The 26,371-nt window shown below is 46.0% G+C and overlaps 13 protein-coding genes across 13 annotated transcripts; 7 read left to right on the top strand and 6 right to left on the bottom strand.

Annotated features, from left to right (window-relative positions):
* Positions 1-71: 71 nt before the first annotated feature.
* On the bottom strand, positions 72-1,509 carry VE01_09380 (uncharacterized protein; the record flags this gene model as incomplete). Its single annotated transcript, XM_018278794.1, has 6 exons — positions 72-652; positions 700-864; positions 913-1,193; positions 1,251-1,272; positions 1,323-1,432; positions 1,484-1,509. 6 exons carry the CDS (start codon positions 1,507-1,509, stop codon positions 72-74), a joined length of 1,185 nt encoding a protein of 394 aa, XP_018126079.1.
* Positions 1,510-3,423: 1,914 nt separating this feature from the next.
* VE01_09379 (uncharacterized protein) lies at positions 3,424-4,037 on the top strand (the record flags this gene model as incomplete). The annotated part of the gene is made up of 5 exons (XM_018278793.1): positions 3,424-3,494; positions 3,548-3,584; positions 3,636-3,850; positions 3,902-3,957; positions 4,030-4,037. 5 exons carry the CDS (start codon positions 3,424-3,426, stop codon positions 4,035-4,037), a joined length of 387 nt encoding a protein of 128 aa, XP_018126055.1.
* Positions 4,038-6,587: 2,550 nt separating this feature from the next.
* VE01_09378 (uncharacterized protein) lies at positions 6,588-7,673 on the top strand (the record flags this gene model as incomplete). Its single annotated transcript, XM_018278792.2, has 3 exons — positions 6,588-6,911; positions 6,975-7,157; positions 7,215-7,673. The coding sequence occupies 3 exons, from the start codon at positions 6,588-6,590 to the stop codon at positions 7,548-7,550; spliced, it is 843 nt and encodes a 280-aa protein (XP_018126054.1). The 3' UTR covers positions 7,551-7,673.
* Positions 7,674-8,183: 510 nt separating this feature from the next.
* Positions 8,184-9,830, bottom strand: VE01_09377 (uncharacterized protein; the record flags this gene model as incomplete). The annotated part of the gene is made up of 1 exon (XM_018278791.1): positions 8,184-9,830. One exon carries the CDS (start codon positions 9,828-9,830, stop codon positions 8,184-8,186), a length of 1,647 nt encoding a protein of 548 aa, XP_018126094.1.
* An 834-nt stretch (positions 9,831-10,664) lies between these two features.
* On the top strand, positions 10,665-11,175 carry VE01_09376 (uncharacterized protein; the record flags this gene model as incomplete). The annotated part of the gene is made up of 2 exons (XM_018278790.1): positions 10,665-10,835; positions 10,906-11,175. 2 exons carry the CDS (start codon positions 10,665-10,667, stop codon positions 11,173-11,175), a joined length of 441 nt encoding a protein of 146 aa, XP_018126093.1.
* A 159-nt stretch (positions 11,176-11,334) lies between these two features.
* VE01_09375 (uncharacterized protein) lies at positions 11,335-11,817 on the top strand (the record flags this gene model as incomplete). Its single annotated transcript, XM_018278789.1, has 1 exon — positions 11,335-11,817. The coding sequence occupies one exon, from the start codon at positions 11,335-11,337 to the stop codon at positions 11,815-11,817; it is 483 nt and encodes a 160-aa protein (XP_018126045.1).
* Positions 11,818-12,674: 857 nt separating this feature from the next.
* On the top strand, positions 12,675-13,811 carry VE01_09374 (uncharacterized protein; the record flags this gene model as incomplete). The annotated part of the gene is made up of 2 exons (XM_018278788.1): positions 12,675-12,866; positions 12,918-13,811. The coding sequence occupies 2 exons, from the start codon at positions 12,675-12,677 to the stop codon at positions 13,809-13,811; spliced, it is 1,086 nt and encodes a 361-aa protein (XP_018126092.1).
* Positions 13,812-13,880: 69 nt separating this feature from the next.
* On the bottom strand, positions 13,881-14,759 carry VE01_09373 (uncharacterized protein). Its single transcript, XM_018278787.2, has 2 exons — positions 14,270-14,759; positions 13,881-14,222 (listed from the first exon to the last, which is right to left on the bottom strand). The coding sequence occupies exons 1-2, from the start codon at positions 14,498-14,500 to the stop codon at positions 14,166-14,168; spliced, it is 288 nt and encodes a 95-aa protein (XP_018126096.1). The 5' UTR covers positions 14,501-14,759; the 3' UTR covers positions 13,881-14,165.
* Positions 14,760-15,604: 845 nt separating this feature from the next.
* On the top strand, positions 15,605-17,678 carry VE01_09372 (uncharacterized protein; the record flags this gene model as incomplete). Its single annotated transcript, XM_018278786.2, has 4 exons — positions 15,605-15,710; positions 16,000-16,408; positions 16,455-17,575; positions 17,672-17,678. Exons 2-4 carry the CDS (start codon positions 16,070-16,072, stop codon positions 17,676-17,678), a joined length of 1,467 nt encoding a protein of 488 aa, XP_018126051.1. The 5' UTR covers positions 15,605-15,710; positions 16,000-16,069.
* A 369-nt stretch (positions 17,679-18,047) lies between these two features.
* Positions 18,048-21,614, bottom strand: VE01_09371 (uncharacterized protein; the record flags this gene model as incomplete). The annotated part of the gene is made up of 7 exons (XM_018278785.2): positions 18,048-18,141; positions 18,201-18,412; positions 18,466-19,277; positions 19,334-19,423; positions 19,486-21,169; positions 21,240-21,524; positions 21,577-21,614. The coding sequence occupies 6 exons, from the start codon at positions 21,612-21,614 to the stop codon at positions 18,289-18,291; spliced, it is 3,033 nt and encodes a 1,010-aa protein (XP_018126095.1). The 3' UTR covers positions 18,048-18,141; positions 18,201-18,288.
* A 339-nt stretch (positions 21,615-21,953) lies between these two features.
* VE01_09370 (uncharacterized protein) lies at positions 21,954-23,148 on the bottom strand. The gene is made up of 2 exons (XM_018278784.2): positions 22,375-23,148; positions 21,954-22,319 (listed from the first exon to the last, which is right to left on the bottom strand). Exon 1 carries the CDS (start codon positions 23,042-23,044, stop codon positions 22,436-22,438), a length of 609 nt encoding a protein of 202 aa, XP_018126097.1. The 5' UTR covers positions 23,045-23,148; the 3' UTR covers positions 21,954-22,319; positions 22,375-22,435.
* A 751-nt stretch (positions 23,149-23,899) lies between these two features.
* On the bottom strand, positions 23,900-24,572 carry VE01_09369 (uncharacterized protein; the record flags this gene model as incomplete). The annotated part of the gene is made up of 2 exons (XM_018278783.1): positions 23,900-24,154; positions 24,411-24,572. The coding sequence occupies 2 exons, from the start codon at positions 24,570-24,572 to the stop codon at positions 23,900-23,902; spliced, it is 417 nt and encodes a 138-aa protein (XP_018126074.1).
* Positions 24,573-24,953: 381 nt separating this feature from the next.
* Positions 24,954-25,954, top strand: VE01_09368 (uncharacterized protein; the record flags this gene model as incomplete). The annotated part of the gene is made up of 4 exons (XM_018278782.1): positions 24,954-25,106; positions 25,302-25,455; positions 25,515-25,618; positions 25,673-25,954. The coding sequence occupies 4 exons, from the start codon at positions 24,954-24,956 to the stop codon at positions 25,952-25,954; spliced, it is 693 nt and encodes a 230-aa protein (XP_018126042.1).
* Between the last annotated feature and the right edge of the window lie 417 nt (positions 25,955-26,371).

Below are 26,371 nucleotides of genomic sequence, written 5' to 3'. Positions count from 1 at the left end.
GATGGGGATTCAGGAATGATTTTTCTTTGAAAAAATGTAAACAACACAGATAATATAACAAATACCTAATCTTAAAGAGAAAAAGAACTCCGTCGCCCAGGCTTGACAGGAACCTTCGTTTTGCTGAGCGAGTCGAGGAACCTCTTCGCGTTACCTCCATCTAAATTAAGATGTTCAACCACCATGGTCTGTGGAGTCTGAGCGAGCCACTGCTCAAGTGAAAAGTCCTGAAATGTAGACGCGCGAAAGACCTCCAGCATCTCGACAGGCTCGTCACCAATATTTTCTACAAAGTGCGCCATGTTTCGAGGGACTATGCCGATATCTCCTGCTTGGTAATTGAAGGTGCGGGCCGTCCCGTTCGAGGCAAAGATAGTTACTCGCGCCTTTCCTCGAATAAAATATGACCATTCAGAGGCATTCGGGTGCCAATGCATGGTTCGCAGGCCATGAGGATTAATGAGTACGTGCGCAGCGGCGACAGATTGCGAGATAGGGAAGTTCTTCGTGTCTGCTATTCGTACTTCCCCTCCGGCGAATTTGATAGGCTCCTGCTCTAGCATACGGTGTGTGAATCGGTGCTTAGAGGGGTTGACTTGCTTTCTGTCTTCGTCTAGAGGCGGTGCGATTGTGCCTCGGAATATGTATTTCTCTACCAAAGATCAGCGAGGTTTTGCTTACAGGGTTAAAAATGCTCACCCTTCTGGGAAAGGTTATTGAATACTCCTCGAGGGATATTAAAATTCTTTGCTAGAACGTTTTTATCAGAGTGGGCAAGCCAGTCTGTCAGAAGGAAAGTCGAATCCTCAGAAAAGTTGCCGTCATCGAAGATAAGCAAGAACTCTGTGCCCTCTTTCCCAATTCCTAGTCCATATTTGTGGGAAAGTCATTATCAAAAGCCCTGAACCGCACCTTGAATGCTGTGTGGGAATCCAGTTGTAAAATACCACAGATTGCCTTTTTGCAAGTCATCAATATAACAACCACCCTCTGTGTCGAGGACAGTGATCCGGCAAGACCCTTCCAAAACATACGCCCACTCGGCCTCTGTTTGCCAGTGTAACTCACGATAGACACCTTCTTCGAGTCTCATATTTACAGCGGCTAGCTCGGTCGACGTAGGAAGCTCTCTAACTGTAGTCTCTCGGGCCCACCCTCCTTCTTCTAAACGCATATGAGAATCTGCGAACGACCTTTTTCAACAGTTAAAAAAACACTGAATTATGTTAAAGGTGTTTTGTTAAACGAACCATTTCATATTTGCGAGCTTCCCTATAAATATCAGTAAGTATTGTATCGTCTCCAGTGGCTTCGTTACTAACCTGCATCTATTGATGGAGGAGAAACCAAATCGGGCTCCTGGTGCTCTCGATTAGGATTCCGGGGCCCTATGATATCAGAGCCTTTATGGCCTCGGCGCGGGTTTATTTCACTATAGCAAATTTTAGCAAGACACCCCGATAGGTACTAGCCTACTACCTACTCTTTAAATTGTGGGGGTGAAGCCATTATCAACTTGTTTGACATGCGTAAAAAATAAACAGTAGATGAAGAGAAAAGTCACGGATTTAGGAGTGCAATAATATTGTTAGCTGATCGCTAGAGATTTTCAATCTATTTATGTCATTGGGAACTTTTAGTCTATTTATGTCATACATAAGTTTTGGATTTGGCACATCGTACGATGTTGTCGATTGGTAGGAGAAATAGCAATGTGGTCTAAACCAGGGCTTTGCCACATTTAGACCAGCGAAATAACCAGCCAGTGGCCTAAAATATGAGCTCGATGCCCATATCTGCTTGCCCCTAGGTCTGTCATTTTTTGGGTGATGTAAGTGTAGAAAGAAGGCCCTGTTGCACTGTCATACTAGCTGATAGGCATGGTTGAGTTGTGAGGCCGAGTCGGGTTCGCGTTTTGGCGACCATGGCGGCCGTAGTAGCGGCAGTAGTTCACGAGAACCATCATGACTTACAGAGGCAATCGCCAATTTCTTAAGGAATTCATCATATATTTCTGAGTCATGGTTACATATGCCGCCATCAAATATCAGCCAGCAAACAATGGCTGGTGTTCATTGCTTTAGGCCAGTGCCAAGGCTGGCTCGGACGGCATTCTAACATCCTTCAGGGGTCTTTCACGAAAGCCTGGCAAGAATCAACCTCCAGTACTACTCTCGGGACCGTCCGAATAAATCCCAGTCGTTATCTCTACAAAACCTCATAGCTCTAATGTAATTCGATATAACACAGTTCTATCCCACAATGGACATACTATGAGACTAGGTTCCCCTCAATTGTCGGGCGGTTTCTCGTGAATATTCGGCATGCAAGGGTGGCTCTAACACGCTAACGAATAGAGTAACTGTTACCCCAGCCCATCACACACCTTATTTTTGACAGGTTGCATCTCATGTGCAACGTACAGGGGCTTTCCCGGAATCCGCTGAGCCATTCAAACTTCTCCTTGACAGGGGTATCAAATGTTCTAGTATCGAAGCCAAGCCGTACTATTTCGTAGGTGCGACAGCTTAGAGAATCCCTCAGTAGCTAGCCGCACGCATGGCTTAGATTGAAGGCTAATAAACACCTCTCTATGTGGGTTTTATTGCGCTGTGCCGGTATTCCGCGTCATGTTCTTGCAGTATGTTTCTTAAATTTCTAAGCCAAGTTTTGTATTCGGCGTAAAATCTCGAGAGCTTCTGCCCAACTGCATAGCTAGCTTGACACTTCTAATAATTATTCAGCCTGGTGACCTTTTTGTGAACCCACATTCCATGATTTTGGTTTGTGTTCATCCCTACATTGGAGAATTTCTCTGTGTTCATAATTTATAATCTTTTGGCGCACTTATAAGAATATTTAATGTCCCGTTAACCATCTCGTTATCTGGCTTCATTTTTTCTATGAATGACTATAGCATTCTTGAAACAAAGTTATATACTACACCTACCGTGATAAATGGCACCAGCATGGTCTTTGGCGGTAGCTTCCACTGTGGCTTTCAACTTAGTGCAGCCAGCTTTTGGTTTCTGGCTAAGTGAGAATCAAAATTAATTAACCAAAATTCTGTTCAAGTGATACTAACAACTAACAGTGAGCTGTGGTGTTGCTCAAATGGGCCGAATTGTAAGTTTTGATTGCATGCAAATAATGCGATCCACTGATCGTATTATTTGCTGATGATGGTTTACCAGGACCCCGTCATTAGCTATGGTGGAGTCAGTCAGCATGTCCACAAAATTTCAGGAGCTAGCAATATCAACATCAATTCTACTCATTACAGTCTAGCAGCTTTGCCGTGCACAAGCTGTCAAGTTCAAGGTGCTTTCTTCCCCCAGTTATGATGACTTGTGCAGATAAAAATGATAAAACAGCCGACAACTAGGGTCATCCAGCACAACCACTCCAAGATATTGGCTTCTAATGGTGCTCAGGAGCGCATATTGGAATCCGCAATTATACTATCTGCATTCCAATGGGCAATTTGAAAAAGTGTAAGCTATATTTGTATTGCTAGGACATTGCAAGGTGCTGACTCTACCATCAGTCCTAACGGAGGTATGGCCGTATACTACCTTGGAGGAGTAAGCCTCGATGCGTATCAGTTTTACTTCTTAGCTTATCTATTTTGACAGGGCAAGAACGCAGCTGGCAGCAATCTGGCAGCCCCATTCCCAAAGGGGCTCAAATTTCTCTCTAGTAATAACAACGCCAGATCCTACGATGCCAGTACAATGGCCTACGGCAATGCCATGTATCCAGATATCCCTATTGCAAACCGAGTCACATTCGCATGCGTTGACTATAACAATCCAAGGCCAGAGACTCATTACATGTCGGATACCAACTGGTAGTAGCAACGATGGCCTGAGGTTTACTGCATTGGCTAATTTCCATGTAGTCCCAATGGCATCGAGCGCAGATTACCTTCTAATCCTGCTGGGATGGTGTTAATTTGTGAGTTATTTATCAAAATAAGTCGAAAGGCCTACAGAAGAAATATTAACGTCGTGCTAGGTACAAGGTCAGCCTCTTGAAAGCCACGATTTGACGCCATTAAAACTCCGCTGAGTTTTAATTGATGATACCGTTGCTAATACACATCGGCAGGACGATCAATTCCACATGGCCTATCTATAGGAGTAGGTGGGCAGATTCCATTATCCGGAATAGATAATGGAATCTGCCCACCTACTCCTACCTGTCTTGTTCATAGAAGTTCCCTACACAGTGAGCGACATAGTCCAAGACGGGGGAAATTTTGTTTTCGCTAACGGAGATGAGACTGGGTACGGGTTCCACGGTATGTCTATGTCACATCTACCACTTAAAATACCAAATTAACATCCGAAATAGGTGACTTTATTAATGTTTGTGGAATGGAAAGATTCCTACAGTAATCATTATCTGACCTCTATTTAGGCTGGGATATCCCGACCCTCACATCGGCTATTTCAGAGTGCTTGCTTGCTAACGAAGATGGGTGAGATAATTCTATCTGCTACTTAAATTCTAGGCTGATACCGCCTTTTAGAGTCGTCGAAGAGTGTCCTCCTTTGCTTGTGAGCAATGATACCGAGTTTGCGGCAACCTTTCCAGAGACAAGCCCAGTCTATTCATGCGAACCGGTCCAGGATGGGATTTCACAGCTTCCTGGATGCATCACACCAACTGGCTTTAATCATGTTGTAGTACCTTCTGATAATACTTGGTCGTCTTTTAAGCATATATTTCAACGGAATAGAAGCCTTTGATCTAATAATATTATAGCCTAGGCGGAAATGTAGCTGCCTGTAGCCTAAACTTTTTGAATACACCGCCATTGCCCTTCCCTAGAAACAATCAATACAAATCCCTGGGATGCTACACTGAGCCAACAGTTTCTCGGGCTTTGACAGGCAACAGCTAGTCCAGCACAACAGACATGACTGCTGAGGCTTGCATTAATTTTCATGCTGGATCGAACTATGCTGCGGTCGAATACGCCTCCGAATGCTAATGTGGCTCTGGTATAATCACTGCTTTCCAACTTGTTCAAGCTAGAGCAAGTGCTGACCTCCTATACGTAGATCTTAATTCTGGATCAGTTCCTGCACCATCAGCTGACTGTGGTGTATGCGGTGGCAGTAGACAAATTAACCATATGTTACCGTTTTCCCGCATTGAAACAAGCTAATCTTACTGTTCAAAAGTATATCGACGCAACTGAAGAATTAAGTTGCGATACTTTGTCTTGCTGGTCAGCTCGCTCGAAGCCAAGTTACACGGGCCAGAAGAGGTTTCGAGAGTTAAGATAAGTTAAGCTCACGTATGTGTGGAATTTTAAGGCTTGTTTGTGAATTATTTGAATGGATGGAGGTAACTTGTACTTTCATTCAGCTATTTTGAGCTGCGTATTTGAAATTAAATTATTTAACTTGTCGATAATTTGGCGGCGTTGGCCCCAATCACGGCAATAAGCTATAACGGCCAGCTTACATATAGTTCGGAGACTGCAGAGATATTATTGGATATTATTTGAACGGTACATATTCTGTTTTTCTCCATGCAGTTCCTAGCTGGAGTGCCTTGCCCTGCGCATACAAAGTGATAGCCTGAAGTGAGAACGGGTTGATGTCACCGATGATTACGTCAGTCAGTCAATGGCAACAACACATGACCAACTTGTACAATATCAATCGCTGTCATGACCCCGCTTATTCCCTTATTGTTCTTATACGCTGTATGGCGACTAATTCCAGTTCCAAGTTACAATGATGTCATAATGTTCAAAGTGCCATTTAATGCTGCTGCAAACGGACCGATTAGCGTCAATGTAGCACCAGGACCCGAGTAGACCCCAAGTCTGAATCTGTCAGGCCGGGCGGATGCCGCTGCAGGGTCGCCGATAAGGTTTGAAATCCACCGCGGATATAAATGAAAGGATGCGTTGCGGTTAAAGTGGAGTCTGAAAAGATGATCTGAAGGAATCAGTTCATTTGGCCAAGTTCATCAAACCTGCAGTTAAAGAGTATACTTTTATACATACCCAAAATACTTCTTAAACGTCATCTAACTTAACTCTGCTTCTGATTTGACCCCGATTCCAAACGGGATGGCACAACGTAATTGTAGGGCGCGATTACAGCTACACAAAATCTGCCTTTGTATGCTGCTGAAGTCCTTATATCAAGGCAGTGGCGAGGCATGGGATGAAAGAAGCTGTTGGTTAGTTGGCCAGCAGTCTACGATAGAGGACAAAACAATTTTGATTCCCACGCTTACATTAAAGTTTCATAGCTATGCTGTCATGGGTAGCTTGATCTACCACTTATGAGTCTCAAGGAGGTCAAACTGATTAGTTAGGTTAAACATTTCGTCTATCTCCCGCCATATTTTCTTGGAAGTTGAGGATTCTGCGGTCTAGCCAACTCCTCTTTTGGCAATACGAAGATACCAGGTTCTCACGCTGCCGAACATGCCTGCGAGTAGCTATATAGCCAGCGAGCCTCCCAATGTATAACTTTACCGGAAGCTCTCTCCTTTAATATTGCGGCTTCAAATTTCGAACAACTTACCGAGTCCAAAACACCACATTATTTTCAACGATGGGTCTTTTTCCAAGTGGTGGTAATAGGTCCAGGTCCTCCGATGGGGGGTCTAAGGGATCAAGATTTGCATCTGTATTCTTTCGTCTCATGCAACTCATCTCTGCCGCCATAGTCGCTGGATTGTTAGGCCGCTACCTTCATAACCTTCACGAGGGAGGTGGTTTCAATAGCCGTCGAATCATATATGCGATCACCATTGCTGGAATCGCTATATTCTTCTCTTTACTCTTCATGCTACCTCTCAAATACCAATTCTACGCCTTCCCTCTCGATCTCATCATGTTCATCTTATGGATGGTTGCCTTTGGACTTCTTATAAATGTGGGTTACTACCTATCCAACGCTAGTTCTTATTTGGTTCATAAAGCTAACATATATGAATAGCTTGGAAGCTCAGGCTGCAACTCAAGCTGGTTCAGAACCAGCTGGAGTTGGGCATGGGGAAGATGGTATCTACAACCTGCAGGGACATTTAATCGCTTTAATGGCGCTGGATGTAGCAGCTGGAGAGCAACTCTTGCATGGAGTTTCATTGGAGGCATCTTCTGGCTCCTCAGCTTCCTACTGGTAAGATTTCTCATTTCAGTATTCTCACATCTCAACAAATAACTGATATCTCCATAGGGCCTTTACTTTTTGACGAAACACCGCTCCCGCCGTGAAGTCCACGAGGAGACTCCAAGGATCAAGAGACAGGAAGACACCCATGTCAACAGCGGCGTAGCCCCCGTTTACCATGAGAATTTCAACCAAACCAGAGAGTACCGAACCACACCAGCGGAAACTGCCCAGTACCGAACCGAACCTGCAACATATGTCCAGCCACAGCAGACTCAAGGCACGGCGGCAACATCTACATATTCCCAACCGTCACAGCAGTATGCAACAACACAGGAATATGCGACACAACTAAATCCTACGCAGCAGTATCGAAACACGACAACGGGAACAGTTGGCTAGACAGCACAAGATTTGCTTTACAACTAGCACCAACCTTCGAGCGGGTTGGGGATTAGGTACTAGGAAATGACAGCTAAATAGAAATATAGGAGGGAAGACGAGATAAATGCGAGAAATGGGAGGAAGGCGGGCGACCTGCAAAGACTCATCTGTCGAGAAGAAAGAGGAAGGGGGGGGGGGGGGTATACCGTTGTATTTTACTAATTTCTTATCAACTAATATAATGTCATTCCTTAACTGCCCGAAAAATAACAAGGCTGAATGTGAAGTAACTTGATCTACACTTTTGTGACTACCTCATGTATCCCGTAATATTCGATCCGAACCTAAGCCAGCTAAATCATGGTCTCAGTCAGAGTTTTTTGGAATCGAGATTAGTATGTTGTTGTGGCGAGGTAAATTTTCCCACCACATTCCCACTACAACACAACAGCACCTCATATTCCCTGTATTCACCTACCTCCCACATACAACCACAGACTCGAGGAATTAGCAAGAACTTAGAATAATAGCTGAAATGTGGAGAAGTTAACATGATTGTTGAGGATATTTGAGCAAGCATGGGTAGTTTTAGAGGTTTTCAAAGTTGAATGCAATCATATTTCTAATTAGAACGCACATATCAATCAATCCCTACAAGCCTACTTGAGAAAATAACAACTCAAGATTTTGGGCACAATCAGATCCATAAAGTTGATGAACCATATCGAATGGCTTCATTAACTGGCCTCCATCACCACCATGCTCCGATAAACGAGATAGCATAGGAGCTATGGGCATAGGATCTTGATGGTACAGCCGGTTCCTGGTTTTATTGCCGTTGACGAAAACCCTTCTACACAGATATACCTCGACCAGTGTCGAATTTGACATGTTGCAATGAGATTGTCGGATCTTCATCAGCATTTCCTGTGACCAGGAGTAGATTCGACGTTCTGCAGAGTCATCAATGTTTATGATCAATCGACGAGAGTTTGATTGAACTTTTGAGTTCCTCTTCTTCGCAGACTTCACAACTAATTGATCATTCAATGGAGGCTGGGTGTCGCTTGTTCTATCGAGTCTGGAGGCGGCTTGATATCCTGTGTTTGACTCGACAAGCGCTGACTTGATCACCTCAAAGACGTAGAATAGGTAGCTCAAGTCTTTCCAATCTTGAGGCTTCTCCTTTACCGGAACGAACTGGTAGAAAGCTCGCCAGAGCCCATCTTTTTCAGAATCAAGTATTTCTAGAACAGTTTGCAAAGAAGGGCATTTCTGATCCTGCAAAGCCTCCCTAATTGACAGAGCAAAGGAAGTGATTCTCGAGGGTATATTGATTTCATAGCTGTCAGGGCTTACGCCTCGCCGTCGAAGCTGGTGTTGGACAGAGTTCGTGAACACTTTGGCTATCTGGCCATGCCGAATATCAACGGCCTCCATCCATATTAGTGCTTCTATGCCAGTACAAAGATGCTTCTCGAACTTATCGACAACCTCATGATAGTACTGAAAACTGGGATTATCCAACTTGATGCGAACTAGTTGTTTGGAGTTTTGTTCTCGGATCCTGGCGGTAAGCATTGATGCTATATCCGCGATGGCAGATGATGACCGAGCAATATAATCCGTCTCGTTAATTGTAGGCTTGATGTGTGTGATTTTGTCGGGATCCACGCCACCCTCTTCTTCAGAAATACTGGTTTTTAGAATTGTTCCGTTGAAGAGACACATGCCAGATACTATATCCATATTGTCGTAGATTAGGGTCCCCATTTTTGTGAAGAGAGAGTCATCGGATTTTAAATTCGGACAAGATATTTGCATGAACTGAGTGGACGTAGACGTGAGGCCGTATTTCCAGCCGATTTGGGCCTTCGGAAAGAGAAAGTTCATTGATAAGAACATGTTCCAACTATGAGCGCCTACTTCTTGCGGATTAGAGAAAGTTTCATCCGCAATGATGACTGTATCTCCAACAATCATAGAAGGTATATTTCTTTCCGTAGAGATCTCTGTCTCTTCTTGGCGAGTAGTGACTTGTAGCCTCCCATTGAGAAGTTGTGACAATATGGTGGCAGTATGGAAACTTTTTGACATTGCTTTGCAGTGTTTCTCGTGAGAAACGGAGTTGTGGTCATTTCTCGCCTTCACACTGCGATTGCGGAGCTTATAGAAGCCAATAACAGGATGGTCGTCATGATTGTGCAAAACGGAGCATAGCTGAACATCTTCAAATCGGATTGAAGGCTTCTGGCCTTCCATGCGTAGAAGATCGGCCACAACTACATGAGTGTCCATGTCGTTGACCAGATGATGAGAAAATAGAATGAGAATTTTGAGAAGTATGGGAAGTGGTATAATACTACCTGATATGTTTTAAACGGCTTCAATTGCACCACGGTCTGCCAGGCGTATGTTATTTCGTCATTCACGTTTGCCAACGGATTTCTGAAGACGCAGGGGCGGTATGCGGGTTGGTACGAAAACCCGATACGTTTCAAAGCAATGAACACGACATGCCACGGCAAGTCTTGAGTAAGCTGAAAATTAGATGCAAGGCAATGAATGCAGTTGCTAAGCTATATGGCTCTGAAGTCGCAGGGGCGGTATGCGGGCTCCTAGAAAAAAACCAATATATTTCAAATACAATAACCACATCACGCCATAACGAGTTCTGAGTAAGCTGAAAGGTGAACGCACCACAGTGCATCTGCTATAATATGGGGTTCTATAGACACAGGTGACATGCAGGTTGCCAGAAAAATCGATATATTTCTAGAAAAAATTGATATGTTTGTTTCAAATGCAATGAATACAGTACATTTCGCAAGTTTGAAGCTGAAAATTGAATGCAAGACAATGCACTTGCCGATCTATGTCAGTATTTACCGCTGTTATTAGTATTTATGTATATAATTTCTCTGAAAGCTTTGCACTGTAATAATAACCCATCAGCCCTTTTGCCGTAGCCGTGATACTTGACAGGTATGCTTTATGATCCAGTTACCAAGGGCTTTCCATAGTGTCAAGATCACTCACACATATATAAAGCTCACATTGACGCCCATAAGACGGTTTTAAACGGAAAGCCAATTCTATATCCCTACTTTACAACAGAAAATTATTTTCACAATGACTGTTTCTACTCAGACTGTTGAACCCGCGAACATTCCTGTTGTCGATTTCAACTTGCTCTCTAGCGGAACACCACAAGAGCGCAATGCAGCACTCAAGCAGCTCGACGATGCGTTCCAAACTTTTGCATTCATCTACCTATCAAACCATAGCATTCCGCAGGAAATGGTCGCGGAAGCTTTCGCATAGGTAAGTCTATCTTCCTCCTCCGTTTTTTTGCCCTCGCTAATCCTTCCAGTCCAAACGCTTCTTCGATCTCCCACATCACGTCAAGCAACTGATTGCCCACCCCGGAAGTGCAACTGATCACCGAGGGTTTGCAGAGGTTGGTCTCGGCCTAGTCAGTCAAGGAATCTGGGATGCCGAAAAGGTTGAAAATATCCGCAATACCGCCAAACCGGAACAAAAGGAAATCCTCGAGATCGGTAACCCATACACCACTAATGATCCAACTGCAAACCCGTATCCAAACCGTCTACTGCCCGAGGATATTTTCCCTGGGTTCTGAGGCTTTATCGAAAAGTGGTGGGACCATTGTGTTCGTCAGGAACACCAACTGATGGGTTACCTTTGTGAAATCTTGGAAATCAAAGACCGAGAGTTTCTGTCCAAGCAACAGACTCCCGGCCGCAACTGCAGCCACATGAGCTGGTTGCACTACCTTTCCATGCCCACCTCCCCCCTGATGAACCGCGAAGCAAGACGTCTGAACGCCCACACCGACTTTGGGCAATTGACCATACTGTTCCAAGACATGGTGGGCGGCCTGGAAATTCACGATGATGAAGCCGGCATTTATAGGCCTGTGCTTCCAAAGGCAGGAACTGTAATTGTGCATATTGGGGACATGCTTGAGAAACAGTCCAATGGGAGGTGGAAGAGTGCTCTACACCATGTGACTGGTCCACGGCAATCTATGTATGGGAAGGAAGTGGACAACGACACAGTGGTTGATAGACATGCAATTGCTTTCTATGCGCACCCTGATTATGAGATGTTGGTAGAGTCACTGCCTGGGTGCGAGAAGAAGGGGAAATGGGAGTCTTTGGAATGGGAGGACAACATGACCGCAGGTGACTGGATGAATAAGAGAGTTACTCTTGAGTATGAACGTCAAGAGAAGCCAGGTCCTGTTGCTGCGTCATCTTAGCACAAATCTTCGTTTTTAGGAAATAAAAGTTTTGAGCAGTCATTGAAAATACAATTTTCAAAATAACGTATAATCTGACTAGTCATACATAATACGGCTAGTCGTGAGAGATATAAAACCGCGCTCCTCGTGCCACAAAGATCGTCGCATGGATTATCGCGTTAGGTACTACAGTGGATTCATATTCTCTTACAATGCAGTATATTTCCAATATTATATTACTCATTTGCGTTTTCAGCTTACCTTGGAATTGTCCATTCGCAATAGGGCAGGATTCCGATGCCGGCCGGAGCATATTGTGCTACAACGCACACTACAACAAACAGCGCCTTTAGAAAAGACATATAGATCCCAATTTCTCCGCGGTTACTAAAGGGCTCCACACAAATAGGCACCTACATATTATAGTGGTAGAGAGTGGTATCATAGGTCTAGTAAGAGACTTATATGCAGTGGCCACTTATATTGGCCAATTTAGTCCCCGGAAAGGGGTTTGAGACAAGCTGAGCTTGCACCGTAGAAGCGCAACCCCAGTTGAAGTTCTAGGCGATGAGGTAATATTTGCAGCAATAAGTCAACTAAGACTCAATTTTTTTCCAGGTTACTAGTTTCGTTCGAATCCAGCCCAGAAGTCTTACTTTAGCTGTGGTGCTACAGTTGCTGTGAGACGTGCATTGCGTGAGTGACCCCAAAACTAGGAAAAGCTGTTCAGAGTTTCTAGCTCGACTTCCGGACCAGATCAAACCCAATTTCCGTTTAAATGGACTATTTAGAATTGTTAAAATTATAGGACCATATCTATTCTCCAGCAACACCTTAGTCCTGTCCCACACATCACCTGCCAAACATCACCAAATATGCATCGTGTCGAAACATATCTCGATGAGCCCGCAGACATTCCCGTCATTGATTTCCGCCAGTTAAATGGCACTCAAAATGAGCGCTCAGTGGCCTTCAAATACTTGGACGATGCCTTCCAGTCTTTAGGTTTCATATACCTCTCCAATCATAGTATTCCGCAAAAACTTATCGACGAGGCTTTTGAATGGGTAAGTAGACGCCATGGATTCTCATCTTAGAATAATTGTTAACATATCTAGTCGAGACGCTTTTTCGCGCTTCCGCATGATGTAAAGAAACGCATCGCCCATCCCCCAAGTGGTGCCGTCAATGACTATCTAGGATTCCTCGAAATTGGACAGGTATTGGTCAGCCAGCTGGTTTGGGACACCGCGGAGCTAGAGGAGCTACGCAAGACCACACCGGAGAGGCACGAGGGTCTTGAACTGTGCAATCCACATGACTTACAAGTCGATGTTGGCCGAAACCTCTGGCTCCCTGAGGACATCTTTCCTGGATTCCGAAGCTTCTACGACTCGTGGTGGGACGCATGTACTCGCCTGGATCACCAGCTATTGGAGAACATTTCGGAGTTATTGAAACTTGGTAGTCCGAAATATCTCTCAAACCAGCACACCTGCGATTTCTGCCACATGAGCTTCAACTATTTTCCCTCAATGGAGGTTGGCCCGCTCAAAAGCCGTGAGGTTCACCGGATGAACGCTCACACAGACTTTCAACAGCTGACGATCGTTTTTAACGATAGTATCGGTGGCCTCGAAATCCACGATGGTGAGGCTTTCAGGCCCGTGATCCCAAAGCAAGGGAAGATCATTGTCGACGTCGGCGATATTCTTGACCGGCAAACAAATGGGAGATCGAAGAGCGCTTTGCATCAAGTCGTGGCTCCGAGAGAATCTATGATAGGCAACAGAAAAGATTCTGTTCCACTTGCTGCCGGCTCAGTTGTAGATCGATATTCCTTGGCTTTTTTTGGGATGCCTGACCCAGAGTTTATTATTGAAACTCTCCCTGGGTGTGAGGCGAAGGGTAAATGGGCTCAGAATATGGTTGGAGAATGGGGTCAGACGGTGACAACAGACGAGTGGCTTGCTAAAAGAGTTTCAACTGAGTTTCCAGCGGAGGCTTCTTAGGATGTTTTGATGGATCTATTACTTTCACATAACTTATTTAAGGCGAATTCCATCTTCGCAATTTATATAGTCACCGTCAAAATTTCCATTTACCTTACTTGCTCCAACTGCAAACATGATAACAAATACGATGGTCAGAGTCCTTTCTCTCCAAACAAGCCAGTATTACTCTCATCGTCACAGATGGAGACAGTCGTGTCCAGTGGCAGTGTATGTAAAGCAATGACCCTTTGGCGGGAATACGGGAGCAGAATACTGACAGATGGTTTTAGCCGCGGAAGCGACCCTGGACGATAGACGTCGGTTGTGTTCGAAGGATTCCTGTCAATTCGCAAACTCGTCCCTCTGATAACGTCATCCTTGATCCCAGAGGCTCTCACAAGCAGTCACGGTCATAGCCGCAGTACATGCCTAGTAGGATGAGAATTAATACTATATCAGGGCTAGGCAATACTCACTAGTGCATACTTTGCCTTGAAAGTTTCCTCTACTACATCTTTCAGAGCAACCACAGTCACAGGGTAGGACTCTAGATCTGCAGCTGCCTTACTATCAACCTGGACTCCCTTGACTTCGTAACCATGTGATTCGGGGATTTTGCACCGAAGCCCATATCGGGCGAGCCATGTTGCTGCGCAGATCCCAGCAGAGCCGCTACCACAGATCAGGACGTCGACATGCTGAGTCATGTTTCCTGTAGGGCGGGAGAAGGGTGTATAAGGGACACACTAAAGATGTGCTCAAATATCTGCCAGCTGCGGCTTATTTTTAACAGCAGATATCTACCTTGAAACGTATACAGCATTGAAAGAGATTCAAGGTTTATACGTTGGAGATGTCGAATTTTTGATTGACTACCGATGCCGAGATTTGAGGCTACATTTACCCCGGCTGAGAGTATTGCCGGACATACTCTCAGCCGGGGTAACTGAGGTTCTTGGATTCTGGTTGTGGCTTACGCCTTCACTGTAATGTCAATTGCCGTATTTTCATGCCACTACGGAGAAACCGCGGGGTACCGGTTGGTTCCACTTCTCCACTTCCCAGCCTTCCTACAATATCGCTGGGGGATGTGCCAAGCTATCACTAAACTAAGCATAGTCGCTTACCATTTCCCTAAGTTCTCCATACAGCTCCCGTTATTCTTCGGTTGTGTCTGTTCTGGCCCGCGTCATATATAGAGCACCTACCCCATCAACATCATTAGCTCAAAGAAAGTCGTTCCAAAGTCTCCATATAATTCATACAATATATACCCAATATAGTTGCACCTGCACCAGGTGGATCTAACTATTCTCACCCCATGGTACCACCCGATGGTATCTATGATATCTCACCACCCGATGATCCCGTTGAGAATCATCGAGTGAGGATAATTGGGTGGAGGGTCAGTGGATGGAGGATTATTAGGTCGTGGATCACTGAATTTCAGGGAAATCAAGACTACTATGCCGGACCAAGAGCTTAATGTCGTCAGATATGGCTTTCCCGAGACACTAAGCAAAGGTCAGGTGACCTGCTTTTGTGTAGCTTCGTATGTAGAATAGGTTTCGGGGCCACGGCATAAGTAAAGGCTGTAGCCCTATAGAATTCAACAAAGTTGGTTTGCGCTCAGGAAATCACAATTAGGGTCAAGGCTGTAGGATAAGGTTAAATTGCGGTATATAGGCCCTACATGTGAGTCTATCATCTGATAGGGTGATTAATATCGATTGACTCGTGGACTACACACATCCCCACCGCGGAAGTTCTCCGCAGTGTCAATATCCTAACGATATCTTTCCCTAAAAAAACGGCAACTACCCTGGGATAGGAAAACAGATACTCAGTTCAGAAATGGGGTATTCCGAATCTCCCGCCTTCGAAGTTCACTGTATCTTCAAACACTACGGACCCAAGGTGGGTATACGTCCAATAAAGTCCATTTCCGTGCTTGTCCTCCACCTCCACACTCCGTCTTCCTCCACCTCCACACTCCATCTTCCCCTCACAACTCTCCACAATCTATCCCCTCTCCCCCCATTTCCAACTTGTGAGTGCGGAGAGCAGAGAGACCTTTCCAATGTCGTGCATAAAACTCTCGTTGCTCCTTATAAAATCTTCCTCCCGTCAGCTGTCATATTCCTGTTCCTCCATTCCTCTCCTGAATCGTGAAAAGACCCTAACTTCTTCCGCTACTCTCACTTAGCTTTCCTTGTCCTTTCTCTCGTTATTCCCTTTCTCTCTTGGAGTTCTTGACAACCTTTAACGCCTCGTCAATGGAGGAAACCCGCCAATCACCCTGCCCTGAGGGCAAGGAGATGATACACACCCATAACGAAGACGCCACCCAAACATGCGGCTCATACATTAGCGAAGAGCTCAAAGCATACATTGTGCAACGACACGGCACTCTAGAGCTTGACCCTCTCCCTTCCTCTTTACCACAAGACCCCCTTAATTGGCCGCTGTGGATGAAGAACATGAACATGCTAATGGTCGCTTTCCACACCATGATGGCAACCTTTTCCGCTGCTGCCATCATCCCCGCCTACTCCGTTTTCGCTGAAAAGTACGGCATCTCTATCCACCAAGCCTCCTATCTGACATCTGTCCAAGTTGGTCCCCCTCAATACATCACACATCTCATCCTAACCACTCCAGATCCTTACAATGGGTATCTTCCCCCAAATCTGGTCACCCATCGCCGTCCGCTTCGGCCGCAAACCCATATTCCTCGTCTCCGTCCTAGGCGCCTGCATCTGCAACATCGGCGGCTGCTTTTGCCACACCTACGCCACCCAAATGGTAACCCGTATCCTCAACACAATCTTCATCTGTCCTCCTCTTGGTATCGGTAGCGGCGTTGTCACCGACATCTTCTTCCGCCACGAGCGTGCCCAAAAGATGGGATGGTGGACCCTGATGACCACCATCGGCACACCCCTCGGCCCCTTCCTCTACGGCTTCCTCATTCAGCGCGCGCCCTACCAATGGATGTTCGGTATCTTCGCCATCGTCAATTTCTGCCAATTCCTAGGCTATCTCTTCCTCGGATCCGAAACCATGGGCTTCCGAACCCCCACCTCTTCTACTAGCACCTCCACCTCGACAAGCCCAGCTGCAACCATCAAAGCCGCCAAGCCTGCCTCATGGGCCGATTCCTTCAAGATCCGCCGTATTAACCCCGCCCCCTTCACTCTCACATCCTTCCTCTCCTACCTCAACCTCGCCCTGCACCCCTCCGTCCTCATCCCAGCCATCGCATACGCACTCGTCTTCTGCTACGCCAACATCGCAATCATCGTCATGATGCCCCTTGCCGTCGGCGAGAAATTCCACCTCGACGCCCAAGGTGTTGGCCTCCAATACCTCGCCATCATCCTCGGCTCCATCCTCGGCGAGCAGTTCTCCGGCCCCGCCTCCGATTGGTTCCTAGCACGTTACTCCGCGCGCGCCGGCGTCCGCGTCGCCACCCAGCGCCTCTGGCTCGCCTACCCCGGCTTCGCCGCCGTGGTCACCGGCCTCGTCGTGTGGGGCGTGCAGCTACAGAACGCGGAGGATGGCGTGTGGAATGTCACGCCTATGGTGGGGGCGGCAATTGCGTCGTTCGGGAATCAGATTATCACTACGACGCTAATCACGTATGCTGTCGATAGCTGTCCGTTGAGGTCGTCGGAGGTGGGACTCTTTGTTAATCTGTTGCGACAGATCTGGGGGTTCATTGGGCCGTTTTATATCCCGGTTATGTTCGAGACTCTTAATTTCGCAGCTACGGCGGGAGTGTACTGTGCCATTATTGCCGTGGCGGGGTGGATGCCTGTCGCTGTCCTACATTGGTTAAATAGAACGCGAAAGGTCGCTAGGGAGGCTAATATAAGAGTATAAACACTTATAGCGGATAGAGATAGCATTAAAAATACTATAAATACTAATGTGTTTAACGTATTTCACATGCCAGTGGCCCACCCAAGCGATGGCCCACCCCATTATACATCCAATATCATAGATCTTGTACCTGAATATCTTAACAACTATCTAATAATAAATTACAAAATATATATTTAGCCTTTTATAAGGAGACGGGCTTTTTCTGTAAGACTTCACTAATATCGCTGGTTTAAGGCTCTGTCTCTATGTACTATCAGTTTCGCCTTCTATCGAACACTTTAATACTTAGTTTTGTCCTTCTAATCAAGGCATTCCCCCGCGGATGCTTAGGCCGATACTCCCTCGCTCTATTTCCATCGGGATATGAACCGACGATGAAAATCAAGGTAGAAGAAAATTATGGCCGTAGGGCCTTCCAACCAAGAAGCCACCATCCTCTTAGAGCCAGAGCTCTTTCGTCCTTCGCTATGCATTAGATGACAAGTTGTGACGATTAACGGAATTGAAATTATTGAGCACCTTCAAAATAGACCAAATAGGCTAGATAGACCCCTCCGATCCGTTTTCCCTCAGCTAATATTTACTGCTAAGGAAGACAAATATATCTTCATTCTTGGCCATCCTCATCCAGATTCCCATTTGATGTTGTTAACTGAGTCGACTCCAAGTACTCTGGCGTTTGCATGACATGGAAGTCAAAGGTCAACTCCCCAACAAGTGATTTAACATGACTAATACATTGTCAACAGATGAGACGATAAAATAAAGTGCTTTCGATACTTACTCTAGGATATTCTTCAAGCTGAACCCGATTTGCGACCGTAATACCTCCAACGAAACGAAAGCAGAGAACGCAGGGTCCTCCACGTGCCGGATGTTGAGCAAATCGCTATCGGTCTCCTGCAGTTGTCGTGCGAGAGGGAATGAATGTAATGTGGACAAATACGGAGGCAGCGGTTCACCACTCATGATCGAACCAGAGAGGTGACACAGTAGTGACGTGGTACTATGAGACTTAAAATCAGCAGATTCTAACGCGATCCTCGCTAGCTGTGATATCCACTTGTCATCTTCGCTCATAGAATTGCCGCCCTCCGATTCGAAGGGCAAAGCTTTAAGGTTTTGCGTTGTATGGGCCATTAAGGACATGTTGGTGAGAATCCTCTGTATCTCCAAGATGATGCTATCATAGACCTGCTTCGGGAACTTTCCACCGATTGCGGGTTCGAATGTAGTAAAATGACTGTGCACACGAAGGCTATTCAAAAGCAGCATTTCTTCTTGGAAGAGTTCATGGCGAGCAGCTTGAAGTTTAAAAGACGGTGAATGACGGTTCTGGATGTCGCCTAATTCGTCGCTCATCCATAACTCGATGGTAGTATGCATGGCGGAATAGAACTTTGCAAGGACAAAGAGACTTCGTCCAAGGAGCTTTCTTACTTTCGACTTGGCGGTGATGGGGTATGGGAAAATGGCCCAGAAAAAGGAGATGGCACATCCTGCTGCCACAGCTGCTAGTTTATAAGGAGCAAATAGGTAAATGGGATAGTATGGCTGGCCGTTCGAGGTGGCAACTTCAAGACCTAGCTTTCGAACCTATGGAAAAGGTCAGTCAACTACTGTGGTATGGCAGTATTGCTCCTAAAACTAACCTGGAGCTCATATCCGATTATGACATTCAAAGTAACAATGGCAATCACAGACGGACCAAAGAACTGTGGCTTCTTGACGTAGAAATAATACTGTTTAGGTGAAAGAAAGATTAGCAATAACTTGTATTGAACAGCGCTGATGCGTATCCTACCTCGAATATATTTGCGAGATAAAGAAAGATAATCACTCCTATTGTCTTCCCATCGACAATATACCAAACGAAAATGCTGAGTACTACTGAAATAACTGTGGCCGCAATTCGCGCTATAAATCCAAACATCGACTGTCCGCTCGTCGGGCTCATTCCGATGACAATCACAATCATGGCCCAGATGCACCGTTGACGGATAAAAAAGGTCTGCGTTTGATGCAAAAAGGCCAGAATTGCGACTGAGAAGGAAGCAGCAGCCACGCGAAAGCCGAACATGCTGAACTCAGATCTACCCTTATGTGATATCCAACGGAGCACATTACTTCCCTTTTCCCAGGCGTTCGCTGGTGGGAGATGTTCGGGGTCCGGAAAATGTTCCATTTCTTGACCCTGGCGAACCGAAGATGGGTCAACGTGATAAGACTGTCTACGAACTGAATCGGACTGTCTTCTTTCTGAAGCTAGAAAAAACCATCCTCGGATGATGTTCTGCTTAGGGAATATTAATCGGTTTCGTTTCTTTGTCCCATGCGATACATTACTGCTCGCGAATGTTATAAGCTCAATTGTGGCGTTAAGAAGGCTGTCCTGCAGGTGACCAACGTAGAGGACTAAGAAGAATTCTTGCCGAATATCCGGACCTGATGTGATGAAGCTCGAGCGGTTTCTTGAGGACTCAAGTTCATCGGGTAACTTGTCTGCTCCTGAGAATGCTTCCAATGACGATAACGCCTCTAGGATGTGCTTGCGACGGAAATGGAACTCATGAACAGCTCGTTCAAACCGAGCTGCAAAGTCAGGCTGCAGTGGATCAAGATATTCTCCATTTGACTCCTCGTCTCTTCCCTCCGACCCCATATTCTGAGACCTTCGCTGCTTGTCCAACCGCTCAGGTTTGATAAATTCGAATACAAGCAGGAAGAACTGGAGACCGGTTGTGATAATATTAGTAGAGTGCATCAGACTCTTGCGTAGCGTATCCACAACTTTCCGCGTTTCCATCTGTTTTGTAGTTTCATTATCTGACCCTCTAGCCATGGTACAGATCTCGCAAAGAGGTTTGTTTTGCACAATCATCTCAAGAGTCTCCGGTAAAATCGCCATTCCAGAGAGCGGTAACATAATGTTTTGGAACATGTCTGCTATTGTACTGATATCCCCAGCAGATAGCTTTCCCCATGCAATTTCATCATTGGCATAAAATAGATCCTCTCGAAGCTTGCTGTGCAGGGCGTTCAGCTTATCCATCGACTCTTTTAGTTGCTTCTGCTCGATCTCCATGCCCGACGATGAGGTGGAATCGTTCTCGTTTCCTATCTCGCGCGTGCTTCGAGCTGTTCGTGGTCGACTTAACAGACCATGATCCGTGCACAGCTCCGTCGTCGAGCTTTCTCCAACAAAGGAGATTAGTAACTGAAGTATCACTTCGACCTGGGCGACAGATTCTCTGAGGTCTTGAAAGACGTGGTCTCTGCTAGTAATAGGGAGGATCAATAATGAAACGCCAGTTGAGACGGCAAACCCGATTAAAAAGCCTTTGAGTAGTCTTGCAATGAATTCCAACCCTTGGCTTACTGTCAGGAAGGTTCCAGTCCTAGTGATCGTGACAACAGAGAAAATCGAAAAGACAACCATCGGATCCTGCATTTCCATAGGTCGCCAGGCGCGAAGGGAATTTGCGCCCCTATAGCGTAACGAGTTAATCCTATCCTAGCAAGGTGCCGTGGGAAATATATGAGGGAGTAATAACATACCATATGATGACAATCAGGAATACAGCAGAAATAGCGCAAGCATCGCTGTTGTATCCAGATTTAACACTCTCTAGAGCGTCTGCAGGTGTACTGTTCTGTCTACCCTTAACAGCACAATAACTGACCAAACAACAAAGTGAGGCAGCTACGCAGGCTGCGATTAGATTAAAAAACATGATCTTCATAAATTTGGCACGTGGCATTAGACATTGCGATGTGACTGCAATCAGCGCAGCAAGGTAGCCGATTGTCAATGTGATTCCGGAAATTGCATCGCTTTGAGATCTATTGCCTGGGTTAGAGAATCAACTAAAATGAGATTTGAGGCGGTGCTTACATGGCAATAACAATTGTGGGTGGCAAAGCGCCTTTCATCATCAACAACAGGGATCAGGGATTGCAAATCCATATCGAGGCTCGTCCACCACCTTGACGGCTTCAAAATGCTGATGCAAAGTCAGCTTTATGATCGCAATCAATAAGATTGACTGTCTCGACAAACCTAAGCATCTCCTCGGACTAAGAGCTCTAGATCCCACTTGGGGAAATTTACACGCCAACCCAGCAGTCGATAGGTTTTTCACTTGGTTGGACAGTCAGTACCGTAGATGATAGATAGTGAGAGGCCATATAACTATTTGGCGGAGTAATGGCATAGACGGTGTGCTGTTTATGTTACGACGTAAATCAAATTCGATTTATAATTTACATGTTCTGGCTCATGTGGTAATAGCTCATGTGGTAATAAAGCCACCCGTCGATTAGCTCACCGGCAATTACCTTACCAGCACAGTGCCGTTAGGTCCGTTTTCGCGCTCTATAGAAGGGTAGCTCCCTCCCCGACTTTCACCATCTGTTGCAAATACTGGCCTCCGTTGTTCTCTTGTCTCCTAGCTAGCCTGCTAATAGTCCTAAGCAAAACCCTCTCGCCTTATAGTACTCTTCTCTAATCTACTCCTCACTAAGCACCCTTGGAAGGGAGATCGATGCGGTCGGCCATGGAGTCGTCGTTAATGTTCTTCTATTTCGGTTCTCGAACTCAATCGACGTCCTCGATATCGCAGTAGAAAACATAACGAGCTACTTAACGAAGCTGTTAGAAGAATTTTCGTTGAGGGGAAAACTGTACTACTACTACTTATAGCCACCTAGACTTCCTTATTCGCCGTCTTCTCATCCTTGCCATCATCTTTTCCCTAACCAGCCCGGGTCTCATCCACTCTAGGAATCTTCTCATCATCCGGCCCAGCTCCCTCTGGGTACTCCATCCTCAATTCCATGCCAAGATCTCCCACTGGCTCCTTGAACCCAAACTTTCCATATAGCGCCTGTCCCTTATCATTCGCAATAAGATTGACATAGGCCCCCGGTGGCGCTTCCTTCCGAATCCTGTTAAGTATATCCGCCATTAGTGCCTGGCCCAACCCCTTTCTCTGATGTTTTGGCAATACAGCAAAATCAATAATGTGAAAGTACCACCCCCCATCGCCAATTACCCTCGCCATAGCAACGGCAGTCTCCCCTTCATTTCTGTTCATCAAATCGGCTTGCGACTCGTTAAGGTGCTGTGTGGCATCAGGATTGGCTTTAGTGGAGACGATGTAGGCGGCGTACCAGCTTCCACCCATGGCCTTTTCAGCTTGAATTGCGGTCTTTGGGGAGAGACCTCCAGCTTGGCGGCGGAGGGCGAGGTATTCTGGGATGGAGGGGTGACCGGCAAGTATGCGGTAGCCTCGGGGAAGGTTGGCGTGCTCTTTGTGGGGGCTAAGACTTTGGTCGTCTTTGTGTGCGTGCGGGTCTGACATTTTGAAGTCGTGGAATTAAATGGTACAGGAGAGTTCGAAATCAGCTTCACACACGTATACTCATTGACTTTGGTACTTCTTAGCTTGCTAAGAGAAGAAGGGACTTCGAAAAGCTCACGGGAATTTTCAAAGCCAAAACCCGGGTCTAAGTTACGCCGAAACATGGTCGGAAAATGCTTTACCCCTATCACAGTTTTCTCCCAAAATGGCAGCTCATATGCCGTCGCCATTCGAGCATATGCCGCTCACATAAGAAATTAGGAAAATAAGAGCAAGACAGCTATACAAGGTACGTAAGCCAAAACGGCAGTACTCTGGTACTATTACGAAGCTAATACGAGAGTGACACGAAATTGACGCGAAAACATAACCTCGCCTCACGCTGCTCACCCTGCTCACCTCTCGGCACACCCCAAGATGACCCTTAAGGCTCGGATTCCACGCTATGCCTATTGGCACGATTGAGACTATCGTCCAGGTGTTACGCGAGCTTAAAGTGGATTTATACTTAAGACGGTGCCATTTGGACTAGCGGGTGAGCGTCGCCGCCCTTCGGTTTTTGATGGCTCATGATAATCCGGTTGTCCCCCTCAGCTACCTAATGGCGGCTACGTCGACACGCACGAAGTAGGTCTTCTATTAAGACGTGATGAACGCGATGCACCGTGACTTTATATGGCTATGGATAATCCGGTACCTAGGTGAGCAAAGGTGAGCGAAGGTGAGTAGGGTGTGCGCGTCTGGGTCGGAAAACGCCATTAAAGGTACTACAGGCCAGCTAATTGACTCGATTTCTAGTTTCTTTTGCCACATATTTTCGATCTTATCATCGATGACCGCGTAACCAAGAACCTTCTATAGCTTCGTCCGTAAAATAAACCAATCAGACTCGTAGTCGTCAAAGTCAAGCCCGGGCTCACTTAGTGACAACTCTTCATCAGCACTCACACTGGCCCAGTCTCTTTCTGATTCTTCGTCTAAGTCTAACATCTCTTCATCAGCGGCCACACTGGCCATGTCTCCTTCTAATTCTTCGTTCAAATCTGACATCTCTTCATCAGCGCTCACACTGGCCCTGTCTCCTTCTGATTCCCCGTTCAAATCATCTTCCTGCATATACGGAGAGTAGATATCCGCTGGACAGGGCATTCCTCAAAGCTTTGGAAATATTCTGCGCCATTCCGTTGCAATGGCCCGGATACTGTCCAATTCCATCAAGCGTCGTGGATCCTTAAAGAATATGCTTGCGAAGTACATGATCTCTAACTGCCAGAAGGGATACGCTTTTGTCAACAGTGCAAGAGAGAGACATAATCGAGTCCGAGGTAGCGCAAGAACAGTGAGTCTGAGTTTTCAGGAAACGGACCAATGTCTCATTGTGTAGGCTGGGAAGATCTGACATCGTCAAGGTCATTGTCTTCGCCGAAATCCGCTCGCGGTGCAGATGCGGGGGAGGCACTGTATGGTGAGAACGATCCATGCACCGGCTGACGTAGACGGGGACTAGATCTGTCGGTGGGTCTGCCATCATTCTTGCCTGCTGCGTAAAACTGGTGGAACGGGTTGCGGAGCAGTTGTGGAGGGGTTGCGAAGCTATTGCTGGATGTTTTTCACGTGGTTGCTGGATGGTTGGACAGAACGATGTAGAGTTAAAGTGTGCGGGATACAGGATGGCAGAGACCAAAGGAAGCGTTAGACTGTTTGGACGTTAGGGCGGTTACTGAGCGGTTGCAAAGCTATTACTGCAGGGTTTCTGGGCGGTTTCTGGAAGGTTCTTAGGTGGTTACTGGTTGATTACTAGGTAGTTGGTGAAAACCTTAGACCAACGGCATGTAGAGACGTAGAGACAACACGAGTCGGATTGCTGGATTGAATTTTTGGTACAAAGCAAGTCATCTGTGCACCAACCATGCCCCCTCATGCTCGTCTTGGAAAGAATATGCACAGCATCCGCCTCGCTCGTTCAGTAGCGAGAGTGGTTGTGCGTGACCTCAGGAAGATAACAGTTGAAACTATCCAGATTCGATTGCTACAGCATGAAAAATCTGCAAAAGACTCTAATGTCAGTAAGCGGAATTACTGCTTACTGCGTGGCTACAAGACGTCTAGACCTTGCTACAGCTAGAACCCGTCATGTAAAACGAGCATCCCTTCCACCTAACCAGGCACTTAGCATTTGCTTAAAGGTACCTATCAAAAAGGTTTGTGATTTGTTAGGTCTCTAATCTTATGTGTACTAATCTACTTCTTCTCCTAGAACAGATCTACGTCTATTAATGGTAGCACGGGAGAGATACTTGCAAGACAATGTATAACCGAGCTTTGCAGAGGCTGGCCAGTCTACAGAGACTTTTCTAAATGGCACAATTACCGTAGCCTCTTCACTAGGGATAGCGCCTACGTTTGGACCAGTAAGTCGACGAAGTTCCGAGAATGGCAGTACCCCCATCCGTTTAACGCGATTGTACAGCTTGGTCTGGCGGACTCCCGATTGAGAAGTTCATTGAAGTCTCCATTAACGGCCGTGCAAATGGCGGCTTCATCGCACATAGGGAGACGGGCACCCTTGCTAATGTCGATCTTAGCAATGGTCGAGGCATCGGCAAGATGAAGGCTACGATCACGTAGCGATTCACAATGAAGGATATCCCCATCGACATTAACTGCGACTGTCGATTCATCTTCTTCTGCAAGCTGGAGGGCAAGGAGTGGAAGGTGCAATACGTCAAGCTGTTTTACGAGAAGGATAAGGTTGTTCCGATTAACGGTAAGACTGCTCCCGATTTTCCTAAGGAAGAGTTGGTGAAGTACACTCTAAGGTATCAGTATTTAGCTGTGGCACAGCACTCGTTAGGGCATCCTATCCTGAATAACCTGCCTAACGCAAACAACGAAGGGTTTCGTGACTAAAGTGAGATGCTTAAGGAGGCAACTAAATCCGTGCCATTGCGTCATAGAGACAGCCCGGTGAAGCTGCTCGCTCGAACTCGTCGTAATCGTCTTGTTATAGAAGTGGCTTTTGAAAATTTCCTGAGATGACTTCGCACTGACTTTACGCCCCGTTAATCGAAGGCTGTATTGTAACGCTAGGTCTTAAACTATAAGACTCATAGAGGTTTCGTTGCGTTAGTTTACTTAACAGAGGAGGTAGGGGATTAGACACAAAGACTTTCGTAAAACATGTTATAGTATATAACAAATACTATATTAAGTTGAGCACGAAGCTCCTATCTAAGAACTATCTATCTACTTATATAGTAGTGTTATGTTAAAGGGAATAGTTAGAATAGTAGACTCTCTAACTATTCTTACTATTCCTATTAATCT

This window comes from Pseudogymnoascus verrucosus, assembly GCF_001662655.1.
Source record: "Pseudogymnoascus verrucosus strain UAMH 10579 unplaced genomic scaffold scaffold_64, whole genome shotgun sequence".
NCBI classification, from domain to species: Eukaryota; Fungi; Ascomycota; class Leotiomycetes; order Thelebolales; family Thelebolaceae; genus Pseudogymnoascus; species Pseudogymnoascus verrucosus.
Note: the sequence above shows the minus strand (reverse complement) of the source record. Positions and strands in the feature narration are given on the sequence as shown.